Source organism: Lithobates pipiens, unplaced genomic scaffold (genome assembly GCF_037356315.1).
Source record: "Lithobates pipiens isolate NorthernLeopardFrog02 unplaced genomic scaffold, aLitPip1_a1.2 Scaffold_18, whole genome shotgun sequence".
In the NCBI taxonomy this organism is placed as follows: domain Eukaryota; kingdom Metazoa; phylum Chordata; class Amphibia; order Anura; family Ranidae; genus Lithobates; species Lithobates pipiens.
In genome coordinates, this window is record NW_027507758.1 from 477,573,226 (window position 1) to 477,588,620 (window position 15,395).

The 15,395-nt window shown below is 45.1% G+C and overlaps 1 protein-coding gene across 3 annotated transcripts in view; it reads right to left on the reverse strand.

The window, feature by feature from the left end:
* The window catches only part of ARHGEF4 (Rho guanine nucleotide exchange factor 4), a 244,430-nt gene that overhangs the window by 8,032 nt on the left and 221,003 nt on the right, over positions 1-15,395 (reverse strand). For all 3 annotated transcript variants that reach the window (XM_077488366.1, XM_077488364.1, XM_077488367.1), the window contains 4 exons: positions 14,439-14,568; positions 12,248-12,379; positions 9,290-9,533; positions 8,750-8,827 (listed from right to left, as the gene is read on the reverse strand). In XM_077488366.1, the coding sequence (XP_077344492.1) occupies positions 8,750-8,827; positions 9,290-9,533; positions 12,248-12,379; positions 14,439-14,568 (584 nt within the window). The remainder of the gene's footprint in view (positions 1-8,749; positions 8,828-9,289; positions 9,534-12,247; positions 12,380-14,438; positions 14,569-15,395) is intronic.

The following is a 15,395-nucleotide window of genomic DNA, read 5'->3' on the forward strand; positions in this document are numbered from 1 at the left end:
ATTGAACATAATTATAAATATACCAAAGTAGACCACAGCGCTAGCAATAATCACTGTCTTCCCCCACCGCAAGAAGACAATGGGGTTATTTACTAAAACTGGAAAGTGCAAAATCTGGTGCAGCTCTACATAGATACCAATTACCTTCCAGGTTTATTGGCAAAGCTTATATGAACAAGCTGAAGTTAGAAGCTGATTGGCTACTATGCACAGCTGCACCAGTTTTAGTAAATCTCCCCCAATGGTTCGGCAGCAGGGATTTCTGCATCAACACTGTGTTGATGGGGAAATCAAGCAAATTTCCTTCCTGTAACCCGTGGTTGCAGGAAAGAAATTCGCTCAGTGTATGGCCGGCCTTACTCCCAGGCCAGCAGGAGTCTTCCAAAAAATATTCAATGAAGAGGATTACATTCTGATAAAAATGTCTTACTTGTGGAATAATATATATATATATATATATATATATATATATATATATATATATATATATATATATATATTATATAAAGGCAGTGTGTCAATCCACTCTCTAGCAACCTTTCACGCCTACAGTTTTATTGTGGGTAGGAGCAGGTGCCCAGATCTGAATGCACAGGGGTTGATTTAATAAAGCTGGAGAGTGCAAAATGTCGTGCAGCTGTGATGATAGCCAATCAGCTTCTAACTTCAACTTGTTCAATTAAACTTTCACAAAAAAAAAAATGGAAGCTGATTGGTTTCTATGTAGAGCTGCACCAGCTTTTGCACTCTCCAGCGTCTGCATTCAGATCCATGGACCTGCCCCTGCCTGCATGTCAAATTTTGACATGCGACTGTGTCTGCATCCACTTCAATGGGCTTCTGCATGCAGCTCCAAGGTGGATGTACACGCAGCAAAGAGTGGCTCAGCAGAGAGAAAGGGGTCTCATTGCCTATCTGAAACAGCCCTAAATGTAAGGGCAAAACCATTTTTGTTAGTTTGAATCTAGTGGGGAAGGGTTAGCCCTCTTTATTTGTCCCAGTCACCATTATCATTAAAACAGAAACTAAAGCCTAGTACAGAGTATTTTTTTTTTTTTTCGTTTAACCCAGCAGGCTGAACGAAAAAAAAAAAAAACCGACACCTTTGGAGGAGCCATGGATCCGGTCATGCATCTTTGACAGAAGCCAGCTGAATGGGTGGCTTTTGTCAGACCAGCTGCCGTACACATGGTCAAAAGTCGGCCAGTTTCTATTGAACCAGCCGATGCTGCTCGACATTTGGTCCAAGTGTACTAGGCTTAAGGGGAAGGATAAAATATTGGAGCAGTCACCTACAGAGAGAGTGACGTATTTTCTGGTGACAACTATTTAAGGTAGTATTTTGTCGTGATTTCGTCACACTTACTGTTGCATCTCCAAGGCGAAAGTTAAGCAGGCCACAGACAGCAAAAAATAAAAAATAAAAGCCAACAGGGTTTTTGACCCTTCCCTACCAGACTAGGTAAAAACAAGTTTTGCCCAGTCTGGCCAGTTTATGAGACTTTTGATGGACAATGTTTTATAGGTGGGTTCTCTTTTCTATCACTGATACCTCAGACATTGATGGCCTATTTATGTATTTTTGTACCATTACACTTTGAGGACTATGCTATGGTATGTTCAATAATATGTACCTTGGATACTCCGTACCTTACCTTTTTATACTTTTATTAAACTTTATTTAAAGTGTTACTAAACCCACAACAGTGAAATCAGGAACCTTATAAACCTTATGTCCCATACACACAGTCGGAAATTCCAACGGAAAAAGTCAAATCGGATTAAGTTGTCCGAAAATCCGATCGTGTATGGACTTTTTCTGTCGGAATTTCCGAATGAAAAAATTTGAGAGTTGGATCTAAAATTTTCCGACAACAAAATCGAATCGGACTTTTTGCGAACGTGTGTAGAGAATTTGACGCACAAAGTTCCACGCATGCTCATAAAAAATTTGGAGACGAAAGCTATTGGCTACTAGCCTCTACATAGTCCCGTCGTACATTTTGTATGTCACCTCGTTTCGAACAATCTGATTTTCCGACAATTTTGTGCGACTGTGTGTATGCAAGACAAGTTTTGGGCCAAAATCCGTCGAAAAAAATCAGACGGATTTTGTGGTCGGAATGTCCGGCCGTGTTTATGGGGCATAAGGGGTTAATCCTCTGCATTGTGTAATAAGTCTGTTTGATCCTGTCTTCTCTTAACCTCCCCTTTTTCCACTGCCCCCAATCTATTTGCTGATAGAACAGTGGCTATGGGACAAGCTGCACATGCTTAGATTGGTGTGTATTGCTAGAGAGTTTTTTTCTTTTCTTGGGAGAGTGCTTTTGATTAGTGATGGACGAACTTCCGACGGGACGTTTCGCGAACGCGGCCGATAGTTCGCGAACTGTAACGTTCGCGGCAGGCCCCATTGACTTCAATGGGAGGCGAACTTTGCAAACCTACAGGTCAAATTTGCAGCCACAAAATAATTAATAGCTGTGCAAACATAGTCCCACCACATGGCCAATGACATAACACATGTATGAGGTGAATCTGGGATCGACAACTACAAGCATTCTTTTTTTATATGGGAAATTGTTCTGACAATTCAGGACTGTGGAGCGCATGAAGGCAATGGAGGAGAGGGAAGGTCAGGGTAGGCAAAGAAGAGGGTGCAGGAGATGATCACCAGCAGCGTGACATACAGCAATGACACCTGCACCGTGATAGAGTCATCTGACACCAGCACCATGATAGAGAGCACTGACATCAGCAGCGTGACATACAGCAATGACACTTGCACCGTGATAGAGTCATCTGACAACAGCACCGTGATAGAGAGCACTGACATCAGCAGCGTGACATAAAGCACTAACACCAGCACCGTGATATACAGCACTGACAGCAGCACCATGATAGAGAGCACTGACATCAGCAGCGTGACATAAAGCACTAACACCAGCACCGTGAAATACAGCACTGACAGCAGCACCGTGATAGAGAGCACTGACATCAGCAGCGTGACATACAGCAATGACACCTGCACCATGATAGAGTGATCTGACAACAGCACCGTGATAGAGAGCACTGACATCAGCAGCGTGACATAAAGCACTAACACCAGCACCGTGATATACAGCACTGACAGCAGCACCGTGATAGAGAGTACTGACATCAGCACCGTGATATACAGCACTGACACCTGCACCGTAAGCAGCCCCAGGAGGAAGTCAGCATAGCACAGGGATGGTGGGAGCCCCTCATAATGAGCATAGCACAGGGATGGTGGGAGCCCCTCATAATAAGCAGCCCCAGGAGGATGTCAGCATAGCACAGGGATGGTGGGAGCCCCTCATAATAAGCAGCCCCAGGAGGATGTCAGCATAGCACAGGTTTGGTGGGAGCCCCTCATAATAAGCAGCCCCAGGAGGAAGTCAGCACAGCACAGGGATGGTGGGAGCCCCTCATAATGAGCATAGCACAGGGATGGTGGGAGCACCTCAAAATATGCACAGCAGAGGTACAGCCCCAGGAGGAAGTCAGCACAGCACAGGGATGGTGGGAGCCCCTCATAATATGCACAGCAGAGGTACAGCCCCAGGAGGATGTCAGCACAGCACAGGGATGGTGGGAGCCCCTCATAATAAGCAGCCCCAGTAGAAATATGACACCGCTCAACCTCTTCAAAGAGGAGGGTACGGGCATATAGTACGGTGTGCTTTTTTGGACAAGGAAGTGAGCCAAATGAAGAAAGAAGGTCTCTGTGCTTGATTAAGACATATACATGGTCTACTGGGCACATGTGTTGAATTCCTCCGAGATCCATGCCTCATTCATTTTTAGAAATGTGAGGTAGTTAACACTGTCGTGAGCTAGGCGAGTACGCTTATTGGTCACGATCCCCCCTGCTGCGCTGAACGTCCTTTCGGACAGGACACTGGATGACGGGCAAGCCAACAGTTCGATTGCAAATTGGGCAAGCTCTGGCCAGAGGTCAAGCCTGCTCACCCAGTAGTCCAGGGGTTCATCACTCCTCAGAGCGTCCACATCGGCCGTTAACCCGATGTAGTCGGACACCTGAAGGTCTAGGCGTTCCCTGATGCTGGATCCGGATGACACCTGTCGATGGGTTGAATGACCTCATATCCGAAGTCACCAACACATCTTCAAACCGGCCTCTTCTTGCAGGCGCTGTTGGATTGGTACCCGCAACTCCTTCTCTGGGAGTGGGAATTGCTCCTCTACCAGTGCACGCAAAGGCAGAATGCAGCATTTCTCGAAGCAAGGCCTGGAAGTGCTCCATTCTGCCAGCCCTCTGTGACGGCGGTAACATTTCCGCCATTTTGTGTTTGTACCGGGGGTCTAAGTACGTTGCCACCCAGTACTGGTCCTTGACCCTTATGCTTTTTATACGGGGGTCCCTATTAAAACACTGGAGCATGAAGGCCCCCATTTGCACTAAACTGGAAGCGGTGTGGTGGACTGGCTCCTGCTCATCATCCAGGATAATGTCGTCCTCTTCATTTTCCTCTCCCCATCCACGCACAACAGGGATCCCAGAAAGGTTTAAAGCATGCTCTTCTTGCTCCTCCTCATCCCCCCCGACACCATCCTCCTCTGACTACTCTTCAGACTCCTGTTGTTCACTTGTCTCAGATAGAGTAGCCCCCCCTGGGAATTCATACAGCATTGCGACTTCCTCATCTTCCCGCTCCTGCTCCTCCACAGCTTGATCAATGACACGACGCAATGCACGCTCCATAAAGAAGGCATAAGGTACCATGTCACTGATGGCGCCATGGCTGCGACTGACCAGTTTGGTGATCTCCTCAAATGGCCGCAGAAGTCTGCATGCATCACGCATGAGCAGCCACTGGCGCGGTGAAAAAAAACCCAGCTCCCCAGAACCTGTTCTGCCGCAGAGTTCATACAGGTAGACGTTAACTGCAAGTTTCTGCTGGAACAGCCTATCAAGCATATAGAAGCTTGAGTTCCATCGCATCGAGCAATCGCAAATAAGACGTCTGACCGGCAGATTGTGTCGCCGCTGAATGTCAGCAAGGCGAGCCATGGCCGTGTAAGATCTTCTGAAATGGGCCGAGATTTTCCTTGCCTGCCGCAAGATGTCCTGGACCCCAGGGTATTTGACAACGAATCGCTGCACGACCAAGTTTAAGACGTGTGCCATGTATGGCACGTGCGTGATTTTGCCCTGTTTCAATGCGCTAAGCAGATTGACACCGTTGTCACACACCACTTTACCAACTGTCAAATTGAGCGGTGTTAGCCACTGATCTGCCTGTGAACGCAAAGCTGAAAGGAGTGCCGGGCCAGTGTGGCTCTTGGCTTCCAGGCACAACAGACGCAGCACGGCATGGCAACGTCTCACCTGGCATGTCGAATAGGTTCTGGGGAGCTTGGGCGGCGCAGCGGAAGAGACGCTAGCAGCGGAAAAGGAGGAGTCAGCCGAGGAGGAGAGGGAGGAGGATGGAGTAGGAGGAGGAGGAGAAGAAGAGTCAGGCCTGCATGCAATCCATGGCGGTAAAACCAAATCTACACGGGTGCCACGGGTTACATGCTTGACGGCCGTCAGAAGGTTCACCCAGTGGGCAGTAAAAGTGATATACCTTCCCTGCCCGTGTTTGCTAGACCACGTGTCTGTGGTCAGATGTATCTTGGCACAGACACTGTGTGCCAGAGATACATTCACTTGCCGCTGAACATGGCCATATAGCTCTGGGATGCCCTTTTCTGAGAAATACTTCCTTCCTGGGACCTTCCATTGTGGTGTTCCAATGGCCACAAATTTGCGAAAGGCCTCCGAGTCCACCAGTTTATATGGCAGTAGTTGGCGGGCTATGAGTTCTGACAAGCCAGCCATCAACCGTTGGGCAAGAGGGTTATCCGGCGTCATCATTTTTTTACGCTCGAACATTAGGCCCACGGAAGCCTGCCTTTATGCAGAAAAACGTGAGCTTAGCGTGATGGAAGGTGGAGTGGAGGACAATTGTGAGGAGAGAGGAGAAGGAGAAGTAGAAGACGAGGCTGGACGGTGAGAGCCTGGAGTGTGGCTTTGTGTGTTCCATTGCTCCCACTCGGCTCGGTGATGGCTGCTCATGTTTTTTCTTAAGGCGGTCGTCCCTAGGTGAGTGTTGGGCTTACCGCGACTAATACGTTGACTGCAAAGATTGCAGATGGCAACGCTATTGTCAGCAGCGGACACGTTAAAAAAAGCCCACACTGCGGAGCCATGTGCCGGAGTCCTGGGAGCGCCAGATGTGACCGTACATGGTCGATGACTCGCTCCTGATACATTTGCAGTCTGCTTTGTCCCTCCTGTGCAATGTAAGTTATTCCTGCTTCTCCTCCCTATCTGCTGGTCCATATCTCCCTCTGAACTCCCCTCCTCTTCCTCTCTTGTGGGCACCCACATGACATCACTAGACACGTCATAATCAACGTCACCTTCCCCACCGCTATAAGTAGAGATCTCGGAGTAGGCAGCAACACCGGGGACCAACGTCCTCCTTGGGCTGATCTGGGTAATGTCGTCAGACTGCTGAGTAGCGGTTGTTGCTACCTCCTCTTCCTGATCCAATACCAAGAGTGGCTGCGCATCAGAAATGTCTTGATATGGATCGGAAAATAATTCCTGTGACTCAAGCGGAAGGTATGTGGTGGTGGTGGTGGTGGTGTTGTTGGTGGTAGTGTCTTTGGGGGTGCACATAGCAGAGAGTGAAGAAGAGGGTGCAGATCGAGAGGATGAGGAGGGTGCAGAAGAGTAAGGCTGAGTGAGCCACTCAACCAAGTCTTGTGCGTCCTTTAAAGTAATTGAACGCACCTTCTGCAACTTCCCACTTTGGCTCAAGCCTGTTGCTCCTGCCCTACCCCTACCACCCCTGCGGAAGGGCCTGCCTCTTCCTCTGCCTGTCATTTTTTAAATGACCCTGTGACAAAACTCTCAGTCCCTATACCGATGAAGGACTGCTGCAGTATAGGGCAGCGGTCAGCAGTAGTGCACCTCAACCCTATGTATTGTGGACCTATACCAGTCCTTATAGAATAGCAGACTGTACCTCACTCAACCCTATGTACTATAGCACCCTACACCAGGTTATTACCAGTCCTTATAAGGACCTTTGTGGAACAAGTAGGTTGCGTGTGACTGATTAGCAGACTGTACGTCAGTCCCTATACCGATGAAGGACTGCTGCAGTATAGGACAGCGGTCAGCAGTAGTGCACCTCAACCCTATGTATTGTGGACCTATACCAGTCCTTATAGAATAGCAGACTGTACCTCACTCAACCCTATGTACTATAGCACCCTACACCAGGTTATTACCAGTCCTTATTAGGACCTTTGTGGAACAAGTAGGTTGTGTGTGACTGATTAGCAGACTGTACGTCAGTCCCTATACCGATGAAGGACTGCTGCAGTATAGGGCAGCGGTCAGCAGTAGTGCACCTCAACCTTATGTATTGTGGACCTATACCAGTCCTTATAGAATAGCAGACTGTACCTCACTCAACCCTATGTACTATAGCACCCTACACCAGGTTATTACCAGTCCTTATAAGGACCTTTGTGGAACAAGTAGGTTGTGTGTGACTGATTAGCAGACTGCAGCAGAAGGGCAGCAGTCAAGTATAATATTCTTTCTATATTTGGAAGAAAGAATATTATACGTGTACAAGCCTATTACCATACCACTGATACCAGTCCTGAAAAGAACCTTTGTGGACCTAATATAGTAACAGCTACTGATTAAACTGACCCTCACTGCCTCACACACAGCTTCCTGCCTGTCCCTATATAAACTGACAAAACAGAGGCTACTGGAACAATAACTGGAATAGCACTTTTGTGGACCTGATAGTAACAGCTGAAGATTAAACTGACTGTCCCTGCAGCACACACCGTCCTGTCCCTTTCTCTAAACTGACAAAAGACACTCAGGCTGCTGCAACAATCAGTAGCACAGCAAACCTATATCCTGAACTACACCTAACACCTATACCAGTCCTGAAAAGAACTTTTGTGTACCAAATAGCTAGCGATTTGGGTCACTGTAATCTCTCCCTGCTCCACACAGCAACCTCTCCCTATAGTGACAGAAGAAAGAATGTAAAATGGCCGCCGGATCGGGTCTATTTATAAGTTAGGGGGAATGTCCAAGTGTCCATGTGCTGTAATGTCTCAATTGGCTGTCCTGTACCCCATGATGGATGTGTCATCATAGGTCAAAGTTCATTTACACAGTAAACACGGAAGTCCGCCGGGCGAACGGCGCCAATAGTCCGCCGATCGGGCAGACCGCGCACAGCCGAAATTTGCCGCGAAACGACCGCCGGGCGAACCGTTCACCCATCCCTACTTATGATCAGGGCCAATCAGCACTGTCCAGACAGAGGGTCAGGGGTCCTGCAGCTTCATAGGACAATCGGGGGAGAATGAAAACTTCTCCTACAAGCTTTAACCAGTGTTCGACTGGTCACTGATAGAAGTCACAAGACTGCTATATATTGCTGGTGAGAAAAGGTATTTAGCAGTTTATAGTTACTAAAATAATTGCATTTCCATGTTCTGTGTACTGTGGGAGACCAGATATAGTGAATGCAGGGCCCTGGGTTTAGTAACACTTTAAATAAGATTGAACTAAAACAAGTTTGAGCTATACATACACTTTTAAGTCACTCGATCATCTAAAAATAGTTTTATTTTTTGGCATTAGCATGCAAAATACACTGCCGGGAACACTCACCTTTTGGCTTTCCAGCAGGACGCGGTTTGTGGGCATTGATCATTGCTTGTTTCCGTTGAATTTCACTAATGCTGAAACCTAGTGACAGGTATAAAGACATCAGTGTGTTATTACAGATCCATAGGTAACATGTATTATTATACAAGATGTATAAAGCATCTACAGTTTGCACAGCACTTTACAATAAAAAGGAAGACAGTACAGTTACATACAATTCAAGAAAGAGGGTTAGGAGGGCCCTGCTTGTGAGAACTTACAATCTAAATGGGATGGGCAAGTGATACAAAAAGTGATATCCATGAGGGATGAGCTGATTTGGTGGAGGTGAGATGCACTTCCCTTTAGAGATGAGTTTTCAGGAATCGCCTAAAGACAGACAGAGTAGAAGACAGCTGGACAGATTGGGGTAAGGAGTTCCAGGGGAAAGGGGAGGCTCTGGAGTAGTCCTGTCGGCAAGCATGCGAGGTGATGATGCACAATCTGAATGCTCCAGTACAGAAGTAGCAAGCCCTGGTCCCCAATGTTCTTCTGTCATATTACCTGTCTGCTCATCTTGAAGTACTTGCTTTCTCTCTTCTTCGAAAGCCTGCAGCCAGCGCTGCTTCTGTTCAGGCTTTTTTGCCAGGAGAAGGTGAACCTCATCACAGACTTTACTCTGCAGCTTAAATGCATTTTTCACAGTAATGTTAAAGTCCTTGTCTTTCCCATCCTCTACGTTAATGACTTCCATGTCATCCATGTTGATCTTTCCTTTATAATATAACATGTCCCGTCTCAGAATGTCCTAAGGATATGTAAGAAGAAATAATCACTGCCTCTGGGCAATTTACAATATACTATTTTTTAAAGTGCAGTGGTAACACATTACTTTGATACAGACTTGAATATTTATTGGTGATCTCTCAGAGATCCCTGAATGCCACACAGCAACCACTGACACCGGCCCAAAGGAATATTGCCTTTGTCCTTTTTGATGGTTATATTACATTACAGAATTGCTAAGATGTTTCTAATTTATTATCAGCATTGCAAAGCTGATCATTTGGGGCCCATAAAAGGCTTCAGCTATCCTTAAAGTATAACTTTTTTTGGTTTTAGATTAGAGAGTGTAGATGGATTTGTCAGTTTTTATTGCGGTCTGTGCCTCCGAGAGGGAGATTTCCCCCTCTCTATTTGTCCTGTTTACCATTATCATTGAAAGTGAAAGTAAAAGAAAATCCCACATGTTGGGTTGTCCCCAGAAAAGTAACAGAGGGGAAATCTTCCAATGGGGACACTAGTCCTGGTGACCTGGGGGTCCCCAAGGAATTGGTAAATAAATGGCAGGACTCAACCTTACATAGGTTTTACTAAACCAACAAACCCCAAGGAATTCCCATAATTTGCAGGGATTTCCTCTCACTTCCTGTGTGGCTATGGGACAGGAAGTGAAGGGAAATCTTCACAATGGGACACGGATAGTGAAAAAAAAATCTGACGGGTTATATCCCTCCCTTGCTCTATCCAAATTAACTACGTTAGACATGTATTGGTAATTGAGGGAGTCGAGCTGAGCTTAACTGCTGTCAGGTGTTTGCCTGTATATTGCCATCTCCTGACAGCACAGAAAGGCCTTCTGTAGAAGAGTAGATGAACTATGAATGGGTTGTAAGGGAGTTTGACTACAGATTACTAATCTGGACTGAATCTAAAGCTGAACTCCAGACACAATTTCTTTCAGTTAAATATATTTCTAAACGACCCGAAAGGACAAAATCCACTTTGTAAGCATCAAATACCTTTATAAACCAAGACAGCAGTGACATCATCATTGTGCTGTACATATCCTATGCAGAGAGTAGAGCTGTGGAAGGGACCCAGCAGGTTCCATCCACTACAGCAGGGGTCCCCAAACTTTCTAAACAAAAGGCCCGGTTTTTGTGCTTCAGAATTAAGGGGGGCTGGACCGTGGCCAGCGGGAGTGGAAATTTTCCTGGCATCATTGGGAGGGAACATCACATTTGGTATTAGGGGGAGGAACAGTGCCCTATCATTGATATCATTGGAAGGAATAGTGCCCTATTTGGGTGTCAATGGGAGAAATGGTGCTTCATCGTTGGCATCAATGGGAGAATTGGTGCCTCATTGTTGGTGTCAATGGGAGAATTGGTGCCCCATTGTTGGTGTCAGTGGGAGAATTGGTGCCCCATTGTTGGTGTCAATGGGAGCAATGGTGCCCCATTTTTGGTGTCAATAGGAGCAATGGTGCCCCATTGTCGGTGTCAATGGGAGAATTGGTGCTGCATTGTTGATGTCATTTAGCAGAATAGTGTCTCCTATCAGTGGGAGGAACAGTGCCCCAAGTGCTGGATAAAGGCAAGCAAAGGGCTGCATCTGGACCCTGGGCTGCAGATGGAGACCATTGCACTACAGGCTGCCTGCAGAAAACTATAGAAGGGGGCAGAAACAAGACCAGTCACCTTGCACAAAGAGAAAGAGCAGCAGTGACCGGTCTTTATTGCAGCAATCTCATGTACAGAGGCAATGGAGTTTATTAACCAAAGGCAAATCCACTTTGCACTGCAAGTGCATTTGGAAGTGTAGTCGCTGTAGATCTGAGGGGGACATGCAAGGAAAATAAAAAACAAGCTTTTTGCTTGTACATGATTGGATGATAAAATCAGAAGAGCTTCCCCTCATTTCAGAGCTTCCCCTAAGATCTACAAAGACTGCACTTCCAAGTGCACTTGTAGTGCAAAGCGGATTTGCCTTTAATAAATCAACCCCTATGTTTCGAACTAGATTATGGCACAGATCTGGAAGAACTACACAAAGCATACCAAGATTCAAGTAAGGCCGCGTACACACGCGGGGACTGTTCGCCCAACTTTGTCCGCTGAACATTGTTTCGGCAAACAGTCCGCTCGTGTGTGGGCTTTCAGCGGACAGTTTCAGCGAACAGTCCGCTGAACAAGGTTTTTCGGAAATTCCGAAAAACTGTCCGCTGAAACCTTGTTTCAGCGAACAGTCCCCTCGTGTGTAGGCTTGTTCGTCAAACTAAGTTCCGCGCATGCTCAGAAAGGATTTACACGCCGAAAGTTATAATGCAGTGTATAGGACGTCGTATTTTTCGTCCCGTCGTACGTGCCGTTCACGTCATCGCGCACGGTTTCAGCAAACTGTTCGTCCGTCGTGTGTGGCCATGTCCGTCCATGCTAATTTTGAGCGGACTGTTTGCCGAAACTGTTTGACGGACAAAGTTGGGCGAACAGTCCCCGCGTGTGTACGCGGCCTAAGAATACACATGACTCTTATACAGTATTTAGACAATATTTGCTTATCCTGGAATTCAGCAATAATAGTAGATGTTTAAATGGAGCGGCACAAGCAGTTCACTTATGACCTAAAATGTACCAGTGACTCTATATACTGTATATAAGTATAAAAGGTCCATTCTTTTCCTTTCAAGAACCTTACAATAAAATAAAATAAAAATACAAAAAAATTTTTATAAAATACCTTTTTACAGTAGACAATCTGATGATCAAAAAGAAAAAATATCCGCTGTTGCCCCTTTGATTGCAGCTGTGAGATCTTTGTTAATTCACCAGAGTGGATGAGTTCCGAACTTCTTGTCAGAATGTCTTCACCCTTATGACAGATGAAAGAATACATAATCTTTGATGACAAGATATGGAGAGCTCTGAACATAACTTTCTTGCACTTTGCATATCAAAGTGGTAGAGGTCAACAGCACTTAGAGGAGCCACATTTGAAAGGGAGCCTTGATTGTGGTTCACACAATGGAGACCTCAGCTTTTATTATAACGTTTAAAGTAGATCTTAGCAAGAATTTTCCCGTTGTTTTGTTATCTAGTTTCTCAACTTTTTATACTCAGGGCTAAAAAACAAAAATAAGTAAAATAAGAAAAATAAGAAAAATTGAAGATGACAGTTTGCTTTTCTTTGCAACCTCTTAATTGTGTAAAACTTTAATAGAGTGTAACTTTAGTCAAAAAATGAAGTTCTGCTAGATCAGTTCAGGCTGGCCCCTTTTTGCATGTATAGCAATAAGGTATATGTAAAATATTAAAAACAAGTGTCTATACTGTTTAATATCCAGTAATGCACTGGCTCACCCTGTTCTGCACATGCTCAGTTGCTCTCTATTTTACAGCACTGTGTCAAAAATGTAGAGGCCGATCTGCTGGTAGCCTAAAGATTTACAGCAGCTGGGTCTCTTGGCTTCAGCAAAATGGCAGCCTCCAGCAAGACGAACCAGGAACAATGCTGGAGGCAATTTACAGCACAAATTAATTTTGGTAGCATAATTTTGAATGTGGAATGTATGCTCAATGCTAAAGACCATTATGTTTTATCAAGTTGTTATAAGTTCCTCGTTGAATGGCATTGTGTAATCTTAACTCTGGATATATAATTTTGCATCTATCTGATTATGTAATATAATTGATAATAAAGCAATATAGCCCATAGTACAAAGGGGTTTTTATAATTAGGGGTGCCCGGGGAAATGTGAGTTCTAAAAGCAGCCTTAGTAGCGAAACACTGACTAAGGCTGGCCATACATTATACAATTTTCTTTAGGTTTGACCTCACATTATATGGATTTGGTAAATCTAAAGGAAAGTTGTACGTAGCAGTTCCTCCTGCCCGAGCCGCTCGAATATTGGTTTGCCCTGGCCTCCCACTGATTAATCCACAGCCAGTTACAGGGTTTTTTTCATACATCAAGGTGAACACACTCTTCCGCTCGTTATCTTCAATGACCAGTCTAGAGGACTGTTTTTTGTATTTTATTTGAAGAACTTGGATAGAAGAATGGAATTAGTAGGATACTTCAAATTAACTTTTTAAAGGTAAGGACAACTTTCTCAATAGAACAGTGTAGCAGATTATCTTTAGGACCATACAGCAGCAGTATGGAATGAACAAGTCCCTTAGTAGCAGAAGGAACTCAGTGAAACGTTGCCTCTTCAAGACACTAGCCAGTGTCCCCATTAGCTTGCACCCAGTAGCTGACTTCTAGCACCCAGAGGGGGATCTAACAGCAAAAGTCCCAAGGATCCCCTGTGGGGGTCTGTACTCGCTAGCCTCCTGAAGCATTCATGACAGCCTTCTCCAGCACTACCAGACAGAATCTGCAGACATCCTCCCTCAATCAGCTCTCACAAGAACCATGGCTTGCAACTTCAATGTTTCAGGCCCTCAGGTCAACCACCCGAGGTCGCATGGCAGCCTGCACTGAGGAGGGGTGTCAGGGCCCCTCCTCACCTGGACCTCTCTCTCTGAAGAAGACCCAGAGCCCATGTGCTCTTCAGATATAAATACAGGTACCCAGCATTCCTTGGGGCATATCCTCTTCTAATTGGCCAGGGCTGTACAGACATCCATGCTCTCATGTGCCAGGTTTCCACCCACTGTCCAATATACTCCATAGCTATTGGATTAGTGTGAAACACCAAGACAGCATGAGAGCACACCTCACTAAATCAGCTCCCTGTTAAGCAGACAGCGTATAAATTTGCCTAGCTGTCTCCCCGTTAAGCAGAGAAACCAAAAACTTTATACACTCAATCTAGCACCTACCTAGGAGGGCGCTACATGTACAAGAACATTGTATAATGTATGGCCAGCCTTAGACTCAAGATCGCAGATGTCCTGAATGAGTCAATAGTGAGAGGAAACTTACCTCCCATTCTTCTATAGAACTTTGCCAGTGAGCTATCTTATCAATGTTTTCTAATCTCCTCTTTCGCTCATTGATTAGTTTGGCAACATTTTTCATGGCATTCAGTGCTGCTTCCACATCTGCAAAATCCCTACATGAAAAAAAAAAACAAGTATGGTTAACGGGATGTAAAGATTAATTTAGGTTATCAATTTATAATAATCTGACTCCCTGCTTAATGACTGTCTAAATATGATATGAACCACACAGGAAAGGGAGTGTATTGCTTACAACTCATAGACTTGCATTGTGAGGAGGAACAGTAAAGCATAATGGCTGGGTAGCACTACAAACTACAATGCGCTTTGTATTGACCAATACTGCCTGTACATATAGAATTACATTTCTACAAATAAACAAGGTTTTTAACCACTTAATGACTGAGCCTCTTTCTGAAATTTGCTGTTTACAAGTTAAAAACATTTTTTTCTGCTAGAAAATTACTTAAAACCCCCAAACAGTATACATTTTTTTTCTAAAACCCTAGAGAATAAAATGGCGGTCATTGCAATACTTTCTGTCACACCGTATTTGCGCAGTGGTCTTACAAGCACACGTTTTTGGGGAAAATTCACTTTTTCGAATTAAAAAATAAGACATCAGTAAAGTTAGCCCAATTTTTTTTATATTGTGGAAGATAATGTTACGCCAAGTAAATTGATACCCAACATGTCACGCTTCAAAATTGTGCCCGCTTGTGGAATTACCCTTAAAAATCTCCATAGGCGACGTTTAAAAAAATCTACAGGTTGCCTGTTTTGAGTTACAGTGGAGGTCTAGGGATACAATTATTGTGCCCGCTCTACCAATCGCAGTGACATGTGTGGTTTGAACACCGTTTTCATATGTGGGCGCTACTCACGTATGCGTTCGCTTCTGCATGCAAGGGATGTAAACATCCCTTGTAATAGAAAAAAG